The 12,868-nt window shown below is 32.3% G+C and overlaps 2 protein-coding genes across 2 annotated transcripts in view; both read left to right on the top strand.

Annotated features, from left to right (window-relative positions):
• Positions 1 to 1,205: 1,205 nt before the first annotated feature.
• Positions 1,206 to 6,792, top strand: LOC106790548 (zinc finger protein 41-like). Its single transcript, XM_014755530.1, has 3 exons — positions 1,206 to 2,465; positions 4,639 to 5,562; positions 5,674 to 6,792. Exons 1-3 carry the CDS (start codon positions 2,393 to 2,395, stop codon positions 6,432 to 6,434), a joined length of 1,758 nt encoding a protein of 585 aa, XP_014611016.1. The 5' UTR covers positions 1,206 to 2,392; the 3' UTR covers positions 6,435 to 6,792.
• A 3,508-nt stretch (positions 6,793 to 10,300) lies between these two features.
• Positions 10,301 to 12,868, top strand: part of LOC106790541 (mucin-19-like) — a 6,001-nt gene continuing 3,433 nt past the window's right edge. Inside the window, exons 1-5 of the mRNA XM_014755519.1 lie at positions 10,301 to 10,529; positions 11,427 to 11,513; positions 11,611 to 11,775; positions 11,851 to 12,238; positions 12,314 to 12,840. Of these exons, the coding sequence (XP_014611005.1) occupies positions 10,470 to 10,529; positions 11,427 to 11,513; positions 11,611 to 11,775; positions 11,851 to 12,238; positions 12,314 to 12,840 (1,227 nt within the window). The 5' untranslated portion in view covers positions 10,301 to 10,469. The remainder of the gene's footprint in view (positions 10,530 to 11,426; positions 11,514 to 11,610; positions 11,776 to 11,850; positions 12,239 to 12,313; positions 12,841 to 12,868) is intronic.

Genomic DNA, 12,868 nt, shown 5'->3' with positions numbered 1-12,868 from the left:
AGAAGGGACGGCCCTTTTTATCTTTTTCTTTCCGACCCTTTTCCGGGTGATCTCTAAAATCCATTTGAAAAATTTTCTTTCTATTTTATTGGTTCTTTTTTTCTGTTCTTTTTTTTCTACATTGATTTTAAATTATTACGATGATGTTTTTCGAGGTTTAAGAATAAATAAAATTCATTATTAGTGTCGCGTTTTATTTTTATAATAATTATCTTTTTTTAAATAACGTCATTATCGCAATGACCGAGAACAATAATTTCATAATAGAAACATCGATCGATTATGGGGGATAGCATTGTGACCTTTATGAACAATTTACAGCAATGCATTCTCTGACATTTTATGAAGTTTACATGCTAAATTTATAATTCGATATAGTATTCTACGCGTAGACAAAAGAGTGTACTTTAATTTAATATAAGTTTCATTAAAATCTATTCACTTTTAGCATAAAAAATATTTACTTAAACTTTTCAAAAAAATGGCAAAGATGCACAATTTACAGCATTCCATTCTCTGACATTTTAAGAACATTTGCAGATCGATTTAGAACTCGAAAAAGTATTCTACAAGTAGACAGAAGAGTGTACTTTAATTTATGTATAATTTACTATGTAATTATGATTCCGAAGTAGAACAAAATATAATTTGATAGTACTCATCTAGATTATTAGAAAAAAATAAATACAAAAAACGAATTACAGCGAAATCTATAGGAAAAGAAAACCAATTTGATTCGGCGAAACGTTTACAACCTAATTATTTCAGCAAAATATATATATATGAATCTTCAATAATTCAAAGAAAAAGAAAAAAAATCTACGATCGTACTTTTTTCTTCTTTTAAAAATACATATTTCCACATTAACGTGGGGTACGTACACCACCCTTCTTCGATCCTCGATATTTTTATCTATCCCAAGCGTGCTATTAATTATCTCTCGCTTCTATTTAATGACACGAACTTCCAACACCGGAACAAAGATACAAAAAGGAACGAAAAAAGAAACAAGAAAAAAGTAAATAAAAAAGAAAAAGAAAGACAGAGTGTGAGTGAGTGAAAAAAACGTGTGGACAATTTTATTCGAGGTCGGACAAGTCTCGTATAAATAATCCCTTCGATCATTCCATCAATAATAATAACAACAACGAGATAAAAATTAAAAAAAAAATAAAAAATAATAATAATAGAGAAAATGTAGGAGAGAAAAAAAGAAGAAGAAGAAAAAAAGTGATCGCCTACGCGATATAAAACTGATTAACAATATTAAAATTAATATAACAACAAGGGGTTAGGTACTTCGTAGAAGAATAATAATGTTAGTAGAGAAAGAAGCAGCTTATCCTAGCTGATCATCATCATTGGTCCATTATATATTTCCCTTAGCATCTCGTATAGTTATGTGCACAACTCGAAGAATTTATTATACATTTGAAACGCTATAAATGTGGAGGATTCGCGTATTATAGTGAAGAAAACGTACTACACACTATTTAAATCTACATATATCTATACATACACTGAACGGAAGGGGCCCAGGGGGCAGGGGGTACACGTATATGCACAGATGTGTGATCGTATGAGGGAACAGAACGCTTGCAACTACTCGCCAGCTGAACCAGAAGAAGAAGAAGAAGAAGAAGAATAAGAAGAAGATGATGAAGAAGAAGTGGTGGTGGTGATGGTGGTGGTGCTGCTGCTGCTGCTGGTACTAGAAGAAGAAGAAGAAGAAGAAGAAGAAGGTAAAGAGGTTGTGGAAAAGGGGAAGAGTGGAGTAAGGGAGGTGTTACGCTCCTATATGTAGCCCCGAAACTTAGCCAGAGGAACTATTGCGCCCGAAATTGCCGAGGCGTACGCACCCCTGGGGCCCCCCTCACCCCACCCCCGCCCCGTCGCCGTAAAAAACAACGCGCGTGAAGAAGAAGATTTTCCTTTCAATTCTTTTCTCTTTTTTTTTTTTTTTTGGTTTTTTGTTTTTCCCGTCGTAACGCGAAAATTCTGTTCTTTCTTTTTTTTTTCGGTTTACGCGTCGTCATCCAACGCCCCCTTTTTTATTTCCGAAGGATTTAATCCTTTATTTTTGTTTCTCCCCCTTTTTTTTAATAATTATATCTTTTACTTTGATTATATACTTTGATTACGTTTCTATTTCTTTTTTTTTTTTGATTCGGGATCATTTTTATTGGAAAAGAAACTTAAAAATTCGCGTGTGTTGCGTTCAATGTGTGGACAAGATTTTGATTGTTCAAAGTTGAGAGAAAGGCCAATCAATCATGTTTTGTGTGATACTTTGAGAAAAATATCAAGTGGTGAATAAGAAGAATAAGAAGAAGAAGAAGAAGAAGAAGAAGAGGTAGAAGAAGATAAGAAGAAGGGGAGGAAAAAAAGAAGATGCCGAGGGCTTTCCTGATCACTCATCGCCGATACAACGGCGTCGAGGAGGAGTTCGATACTTCTGCTGGAGGTGCGAATGTTTTTTATTTTTTTTTATAGTTTAATAACACGTCCAGGTAAGGGGTGAAAGAGGGAGACACTTTTTGTATATATCGAGAAAAAAAATCTTTGCACACGGTGAACATAACTTGGGATCAATATTTTCGAATAGTGTTAATACTTTCGTGCATAATTTTCATTCATTTTGTTTAATTTCAAAAGGGTTGTTTGACGTTTTGACGTATGTGAATGTTTGCTTCGTGAAATTCTTCTATATTGTTCAATTGGAAATAATAATTGAAAATAAATAGTCATTTGTCTCTCAAGATCAATTATTATATCATTTAAATTAAGACAAATTAAAGTATTCGTACAATTCGATAATTATTAACGTGAATGAAAAGTTAGTGTGCTTATTGTTTCGACATTTTACTTCGAAATTGTATATAATGGATTGTTTTCTTTTTGTTTTCTTTTTGTAAAATTTATTTTGGAAAAATTAATATATAAAAACGGTCTTTTGATTCATCTTAATAGTGGACAGAAAAATAACGTGCTTGTGTTTAATATTTTAAAGATTTAAGAATAAAATTCACAAATTGAAGCTTTCGTTCTACTTGATAAGTATAAAACAAAAGAATATAATCTTAGTTAACTATGAGTAAAGTAGTTTAAATCTTTTAATGATTGAAAAATAAGTTAAACAAATTAAAACTTTCGTGCTTATGTTTAATATTTTGAAGATTTTCAAGAGATATTTTGAATAAATTGAACAAATTGAAGCTTTCGTTCAACTTTGATAACTATAAGACAAAAGAATAATAGGCTTAAGTTTGCTATGAGTAAAGTGGTTTAAATCTTTTGAAGATTTAAGAATAGTAGATACTAGATGCGTCACAAAGTTCTTACGACGCATACCGTCGCGATGCCGTCAACCCCTCCAAAGCTCTTTACAAGCACAAGCAACACGCACACGCGTTCGAAAATACGCGGAATGAGCGAGAAAGAAGAGAGAGAGAGAAAATGAAGCACGCTATTTCCGTTCTCCCCAAAAACGGAGCTGCGAGCAAACTCTCGAAAGTGCTTGCTTGCTTGCTTTGCTTTGCTTTGCTTTGCCTGCGTGTTTCACGAACCATCATGAATTTACTGCTCGGATTTACTGCTCATAACCAAAATCCATTTGGTTGATATAAATCCGTGGAAAAAGCCCGTGTACCGCTCCGGAAACGATAAAACTCATCGAAAACTAACGTTAGAAACTTTCCAATGGCAATAAGAAAATCGAATATTCGAATTAAAAAATAATTAAACAATTAATGCAACATTATTTTATTTCACATTCTTCATTTCCCCTTTTTTTTATAAGTCTAAAGTAAATTCATTGGAAAGTATTTACTTCGAGTAATTTAATTCGACGTTAATTCAATGACGAGGAAAAACAAAAACCACCTGTAGAGTTTTGAAATGATCGATAAATCACACAGGAGTCAAGGATTTTTATTTGTAGAATAAAAGAGTGAAAAGGAAACTGTAAGTAATCTATCGTTATCAGGATTCTTTTTTATGTGTACCTCACGTTTACGTTGCTTCCGTTTCTTACTTTAACGCGAGAGATAGAAATAAAAGTATAGACAGGAAAAGTTTGTGATGCCGATAGGAATTTATACGAGTTCGAGACTCTTATTGGAAGTTTGCCAAACCAACTCGAGTATTGTTAACACTCGAGCTTTCAACGTTTCGATGCTAAACCATCGATACTATAATATGTTAGAGTACGTTGAACGCATGATACAAGGAACCTCAAAGATAATGTGTTACTAATATTTGAAGAAGATGATGAAAGACAACAACAAGAATATAACAAAATATCAAGATATTCATAGTTATTTAATATCAATTAAAACCTTATATAATCATTAAATAATTTTTATTTGTATCGAGATAATAAAACACGTGTGTGAATATAGATATCAATCTATACTAAATTTAAGGGAGATTTAGCGACTAACTTCATGCTGTTAATTTCATGTTTCTATGCGCGCGCATCCTAAATATCGGCTAACTTCATCCCGTTAAATTTCGTGTCGCTGTGGTGTACGAGAATCGTAAAAATATTCACTCCCATCATTTGTTTCCTTAACGTGGTAAAAGAAGTATATTATTCCAAAAAATATATATATATATTATTCTTTTTTTCTACACAGGTCAAAGTCCTGAACGAGGGGTTAGGTTAGCCGAATATGGCAGTGCCCAGCCTACTTCTGATGGTGCTAGCGAATGCGGTAGCGAGACCTCCTCGGAATGTCCTGAAGAATTGTACAACCTTACGAAACTTGCGGAAGTCAGCCTTGCTGCAGCAGCTGGTACCCTAATTCACCCAAACAATGTGATCTATCAACGATCAAGTTCACCGAGATTTAATGAACCCGTTGAAAAATGTGCTAGAACGATTGTACCCAGAATTAAGGATCATCATTATCACCACCACCATCATCATCATCATAATAATAACAATAATAATAATAATAATCTTCATCATCAGCCCCAACGAATTCAGGAACGGCGAACAACTACTTACGAGGAAAAACAAAGCTTGGAAAAAACTAGATTATTCTTGGAGAGTATAGAAAATGAACAAGAGGTACTTGGAATTAAAAGACTGTCGCCACATCATCAACGTCTTCATCATAGAAATCATAATAATAATAATAATAATCAAACACATCATACACGGGAAGAAATTACTTTCCCTACGGAAAAGAAAATTGATTCACCACCAAAATCAAATAATAATGTCAGTGAATCGAATCCCGTTAATCAACAATCACGTCGAACAACTATTCAGGGTAACGTGGAAACGACAAAAAACGAGGATAGCGAGGATCACGAGTGTCCTGATTGTGGTAAAAAGTATTCTACATCGTCAAATCTTGCCAGACACAGGCAAACTCACAGATCACTGGGTGACAAGAAGGCAAGGAGGTGTCCCCATTGCGACAAGGTTTATGTCAGCATGCCTGCCTTCAGTATGCACGTTAGGACACATAATCAGGGTTGCAAGTGTCACTATTGTGGCAAGTGCTTTTCCAGGCCATGGTTGCTTCAAGGACACATACGCACGCACACAGGTAATTCGATCGATATTTAAATCTAAACCTAACCTCAAAAAATCAAACAAAATCATCATCCTCTAACTATTTATTCTTTTTGTTCTCTTTATTTTATCTTATCGACGATAGGTGAGAAACCGTTCAAATGCACGATATGTAACAAAGCGTTCGCCGACAAATCGAATCTACGTGCACACATACAAACCCATTCTAACACGAAGCCCCATGTGTGCGGTAGATGTGGTAAAGCGTTTGCTTTGAAATCATATTTATACAAACACGAAGAATCTTCTTGCATGCGAGCTCATAATCATCATCATCATCGGTCTACAATCGAGAAGAACGAATCTAGCGAACGAAAGACGAATTCTATTAATTCATCATCGACAACGTCTGGTAAAACGAACGAGCCCGTATCAACGGTTTTGGATGGTTTCAACGATTCACAAAATTCGACAACGACGGCAATGGCCACGACGAATACAACAATAACAACAACAACAACTACGACGACTACTTCCTGTGTGACAGCATCACCAACTAGCGTGATAGTTCCACGTTTGGCTATTCAACGCGATCAAAACTCTCCTTCGTCCGCATTTTCAGCTATCATCAAACACACTGGCAGTGGTGTTAATGAAACTGACGCTTCACCACCTGCCAAACGTATTTTCAAAGAACAACTTCACGGGAAGTCGCAAGATAACAAAACAACTGAGATTGTTTCAAGCATGGTCATCAGAACCTCGGTTATATCACCCAATCCAGAACACTTGGGTAGATTCAATGACGCGAAAAAATCTTCCAATACCTTTGATTATACAGAGTCAACGAGAACTTCTGCTTTCTCGAGACCCACCACGATGACACTAAATTTAGCGATTGCGTGAAATTGAAACATAAGATCACACTGTTTTTTTCTGTTTTTTTTTCATCCTTCGTTACATCATTTATTTCTTTTTTGAAAATAATTTTTTGAAATGAAATTTGCGTTATATCGATTTCCGACACGTGAATGTGCTGATTTTTTTTCAAATAATTATCGAAAGGCATTACGTGTATATTTATACCGGGTATTGTCTAAAGTATCTTCCTAATTAGGGACCACGTAGAGAATAATCGTTACTAATATTATAACATTCTAGACATTATACTCGTATATTTAAATGGCGTGCTTCCTTTTTTTTTCTTTTATTCGATTAATCGTGCCACGAAGCCTATATACAAGGAGAACGATCGCAGTTTTATTAATGGATCAGATCAAAAAACAAAAAACATCAAAGAGAACTATTGGTTTCATTTGTTTCTTTATAAAATCACACGTACTTAAATCTGAACTTATGAACACCAGCGCCGCTCTCGTGGAGAATTATCGTACTCGGTATTTCATTATTTTCAACAACACAAATTCGACTAAAACGCATATTTCGATTGTCCTGCTTGTATAAAGCTTCGTTGATCGTGCCTTCAAAATTAAATCTTTCTTCTCTCTTTTTTTTATTTTTTATTATTATTATTATTATATTTCATCGTCAGGACTGTGACAGAAATTTTCCCCAAAATACCACGACGCGTCATTATTATATTACGAATCCTAATCGAATTAAAGTGCCATTGAGATACAATTATGTTTAGAATTAAAATTCATCGATAAAATTTGTTCACGTGCTCTTCAAGGCAGCTGCTAAAAAGGTGCCTCGGATTGTATATAATTGTACGAGAGTACTTAGTCAATAAGTTATACAAACAAACAAACAAAAACATTGGCGAAATCATAGTGATATTAGATCTGTATAATAGTATTTACCAATTGCCTTAAATTAGGATAACATGCGATCGAATATTTGATAAATTCGAATAAAAGGAATTTCTCATTAGATTTTTAGTCCGGATTAAAGTAATTATTTAAAATAAGTGTTACATTATCTGATAACAATTTTTAATAAGAAATCGTGAAAGTAATCGTAGAATGTTTAAACATGAATTTAAATAAGATACTTTATATCATATTATTTACTTATAATATATCTCGAATGTGTATTCTATCTGTGATTCAAAAAAAATTGTATAGAGATAAAGCTTGTATGTGTGTGTAAGTATGATTAATCTAACAAGGAGAACTTACGGTTGTACCCTCACTGATTTTAACAAGCTTTGGTATATTAGTAGTATACCTTTAGAGTGTTAACGTGCTAAAGTATTTTATCAAAATGCGAAGCCAATTTTTAGAAAAATGCATTTGAAGTTTTGATTTTTTTGTATACATATTTATATTTTCTTAAATGCGACTGTTTATCAAGTGGTGCGGTAGCGTACGTAGTAGCGTGCTCGCTTCTCGTTCTGCTGGTCAGTGGTTCGATCCTCCATCGGGGAAGTTTTTTTAAATATGCTTTTTCTAATTGTTTTTAAATTGTTTTGTCATAAATCCTAATTTTTAAATATATACAATAAAGAGAAAATTATTTATTGCGAAAAAATTAGGAATACATACAAAAAAATAATTAGAAATGCATAAAAAACAATCAAAACCTAAAAGCTTTTTCTCAAAATGGGCTTCGCGTTAGGATGAAATACTTTATCACGATAACATCCTACTAGTATACTACTAATAATATACAAAGCTCGCTAAAATTCGTGAGGGAACAACCGTAAAGTCTTCTTGTAAGTATGATAATTAAGAATTTTATTTTCATTTGTTTCATCCGTTACCGATAGTTGGTAAGGATCTGAGTGTGAACTAGTCGAGTCCGTTTTGCTACAACGAGCGTAACCCTTTGCGTCGTTAAAAATTATTTATGCAAGTTCTTTTATAATAATTCTCTCTTGCAACAATTTATTTTTCATTGAACGATGAGATGTTGAAAAATATAAAACAAGAAAAAGAAAAAAAGAAAGAATATCATTATAGGTCGATAAAGAGTTGGAATTTGCCACGAGTGAGGTGGTTACCATGAGAACTCGAGTGGCAACGGTTATTAATAAACAACAAAATATATAATATTATTAATATTTTAGTCAAAAAAAAAAAAAAGATAAAAATATCTTATTATAAGATAATTTTATTTTCTCTTTTTAGATCGTGTTAAAATTATCAATTGTGTTATAGAATATATTTAATTGAATTGCAATCATCGATGATCGTAGAAGGATACGCTTCCTTCCTTTTCTATTTTTCTTTCTTTTTTTTTTGTTTAACATTATTGATTGTAATTGATTTAACTCGAAACATTGTAAATAGCATTCCCAATTTTGTCGTATTAAAAAATTAGAAGAAGGTGATTACGTAGTAGGTGATTAATTAAAGACAGTTCGATAAGCTGTTTATTGTAAATAATTGTACGTGCCATTTGTAGTACCAGAGTGCCTTATGCGAATATTTTACTCACTTTTTGTACGAATTGTGAAAGTATTTGTCCATCGCAATAAGAAATATACATATATATGTATGTATGTATGCATATAAGTATACATAACGCATCTATTATCTTTTACATATTTTTATTATCTATCTTTTCTTTAAATAAATAACATTAAATCATTCAGAACGAGATTGAAATTGTTAAAAAGGGAAAGTAGTTTATGTCAATCATTTTTTTTTGCTTTTCTTTTTATTATTCACCGAGATTCCTATTATCGGATTGATGAACCGTACGATCGTTAGTGATGCATCGAACTTAAATAAACAGCTAGTCTCGCTGTATTTATTAAATGAATTGACACTCAATAATTAGGACAAACGAAGAAGAAATCATTTCGATCGATAATTAAGTATGACGATCGTTCTCAAACGTTTTCTCTTATTCACAACATCTTATTTAGTAATACAGAGTTCGATTCATGTCAATGAAAATAAATAAAATTGATACAGTTAATATTTTTTTTTACTCTTTTTTTTTTAAGAATCATAACTTTTATTTAAATAATGATATAGGATTAAAAAAATAGAAAAGAAAATAAATATCGAAATAATTGCATAAATTAAATACAAAAAAAAACAAAATGGCCTTTCCATTCTTTGTGTTTCTGCATGTATTTACAAACGTAATTAGAAAGAATTATATTATGTGTTCAAAAATTTAAATTAATTATATAAATTTTTACAGAAAAATAATGATGGTAACAGCAACAAAAATATATATTTGAATTTTAATAAATATGAATAATATTAATGTGTATAAAATATCATTTAATGAATAATGCATCTGATAATATCAATATTTATTGGTCTTCTTCCTAAAAGTATATCTTACAATTAGTCGTTGCAGAAAAAAAACACATAATTCACGTTATAAGTTTAGGTAACAAGATCTGTCGTGAAGCTGTGAATGAGTATATAAAGATAACGAAACAACTGCTCGCAATATACGTCTTCTTCTAAGAATTTATGCCTATCAGTTCGTGAAAGAAAAAAAGAAAAAAAAGAAAAAAAAACAGACATCGTAACTAGAAAGAATTAATTTAATATTATGTGTTAAAATCTGTAATTCAATTTTTATATATAAAATAATGTTTTTAATGTTATTCGTGTGTTCCAAATTCAAATTAATTATTTAAATCTTTATAGAAAAATAATGACCAATGATTTTAGAGAAAAAAAAAACATCAAATCTTTTTTCTTCTTCTCCCCTTAACAAGAAGCTAATTCGAAAAGAAAAGAAAAAATTTGCAATTCGTTTAAGTTGTTGTCGAATTTCTTCTGAATTGATTTTACACATTGATTTAAACATTGTGAAATGAAATATATAATAGTACGAGAATGGTAACCCGTTAAAGAGGAAGTGGGAAAAGAATAAGAAGAGGAGAAGGAGTGAACAGAGTGGGGAGTTAAAGAACTTGCCAGCAAAGAAGAAGAAGAAGAAGAAGAAGAAGATCCTCTTAACGTAGAAGTTTAACAGTAGAAGTGTCTTGAAGAAGAAGCCCAAATCATGCGGCCGATTCTCTTTATACTGATCTGCCTCATAAATACAGTTTTATCTTATTATTCGGTAAGTTAATTATTATTAATATAATCCTATATTACATTCGCGTTTCTTTTATATTTTCTTTCAACAAAATATAATTATAAAAATTGTGTTTATCTTTTTTTTTTGTAATAAAAGATGTTTAAAAATTACTTTACGCGCTAAAGGGCAGTATACATTAACGATAAATTTGATCAGATTTCAACTTGTTGAGAAAGAGAGAGAGAGAGAGAGAGAGTGTATTACCTTACATTATATTCTTACGAGTTAGCATAAAAATATTGTAACGTAGTTATAACAAACGATACGAAATCAAATAGACGTAACGTAGAATAAATCATTTTACTTATGATCCTATTACTATACTTATTATTATTCTTTCTTTTTGTTTCGTCTTACGAATGAAAATATTTTACTGTGTGTGTGTGAGTGTGTGTGATTTTTCATATAAATAAGTATAGCGATAAAATTTGTTATTAATCTTGAATAATAACATTTAATTCTAATAAGAACAAACGTTCGTATCAATAGTTTAATTTGTTTATAATCTTAATACGATTATATAGTTTCGAGTTAAGAGACAGGTTACTAGCACGGATCACAATTCTGATTCATGTGACTATAAAATGTTTCTATATAAGAGATTTGAAGATCAGAGTTCACTCAAGAGATAAACTTAACCGATATGAAATTTACTTGGCCTGCTCCCGATTTGTCTATCCCGCCTTTTTTTAGACCTACTTTCTTCCCATATAGAAAATTATTGTTAGAAATATAAGATATGATAAAATTGTGAAAGTTCCAGAGTCTAAGATCAAATGTTTAATATTTAATAAGATCTTGACTAACATTTTTTAACGTAATATAACAAATTTTTCATTTGATATTGATGATAAATTTGATACTTCATTTTCTTGACAGGAAAAAACTCGTTTTGATCGTTCAATTAATAACAAGTTAGGTGAACCACTCAACGACAAACAATGGACTTTCACTGATGATCAAACGGTAAATTGATCAATTCAATCTCTTTCTTTATTTTATCTCGTAATAGTTATTTATAATGATAGATTATTATTAATGGTTATGTTCGTTCATTTAACAGTTATTCATTGCTTATAAAGATAGAAAAGAAAATGTATGTTATTTGGAGAAATTGAAAGAGGATAACGTAAAAAAACATAATCGAAATGATGTCAGAACAAAACGTCGGGAGAACAAATATTCCACGGTACTTTATGTTCCGAATGAAACATTAACAAAGCTCGAGGTAAAAAAATCAATTGAATAGTCCTAATCAAGAAGCATTATTTTCAAAATCTCAATCATGTTTCTCTTTAATCAGGCATGGCGAGAAGCAGGTGGTCGTATAGTAGATTTTTGTCAAGGACGTAATATTTATCTCCTTCAAAAAACTAAACCAATCGCAAGAAACGTTTTGGATCCGTTCTTGAATGAAATACCGATCGATGAAAATGATATATCGTCCAAAAGAATAGCTGATATTGTATTAACGCCGCTCATCAATCGTGCCAAGAGAGAAATTCAATTGGAAAATCGAAAAAGATTGAACGAGGATTTTCAGAAAATTCGTTCCCGTCGTCAAACGTTGCAACTTCGTGGAAGATTTCGAGGACAAACGCAATCGCAATATTTGCATCTTGGTAAAGATGGCCAAACTGAAGGCAAAGCCGAAGCGGAAGCAACGCAACAATCATCTCGAGCAATTGTCGGTACGCATTTCATCATTTCTATCATATTTTGTTAACTTAAAATGTCTCGTTGTTATTTCAAATGAAATATTTTAGCTGGTAATAACGGTATGGGACAAGCACAAAGTATGTCTTCTAGCGGAAGTGGATGCGAAGATTGTCCAGGATATCAACCAGATTATGCTGTTCATGTAGACCAAATTCCAGGTAAATTACAGGTTCAAGAATTACCAAAGGATAGACAATATATTACCCGACCTGGAGTTGGAGCACCAGGAAAAATGATAGCAGGAGATTATTCTGGAAGTATAATACCTGGCAGTGGACCAACGGGAGGTACTGAACAATATCCAGGAGCTATGGTTCCTGGAACAATGAGACCAACTTATCCAGGAGGAATGAAACCAGGAACTGGAACGTATCCTACTGGACCGGTTGGACCGGGAAGCGTAATACGTGGACAATATCCTAGCGGTATTATACCAGGTGTAACTTATCCAGGTGCATTTGTGCCGGGAGGAGTTCCTACTTATCCTGGAGGCGTCATACCAGGAACAACAGGAGGTGGTAGACCATATCCTGGTGGCACAGTACCGGGAATTGGTGTAAGGTATCCTAGTGGTGTAGGACCTGGAACGCTACCAACTGGAG

The sequence above is a fragment of the Polistes canadensis genome, unplaced genomic scaffold (assembly GCF_001313835.1).
Source record: "Polistes canadensis isolate GaletaPanama2010 unplaced genomic scaffold, ASM131383v1 scaffold_245, whole genome shotgun sequence".
Classification (NCBI taxonomy): domain Eukaryota; kingdom Metazoa; phylum Arthropoda; class Insecta; order Hymenoptera; family Vespidae; genus Polistes; species Polistes canadensis.
This window is presented reverse-complemented; position numbering and strand designations above follow the sequence as displayed.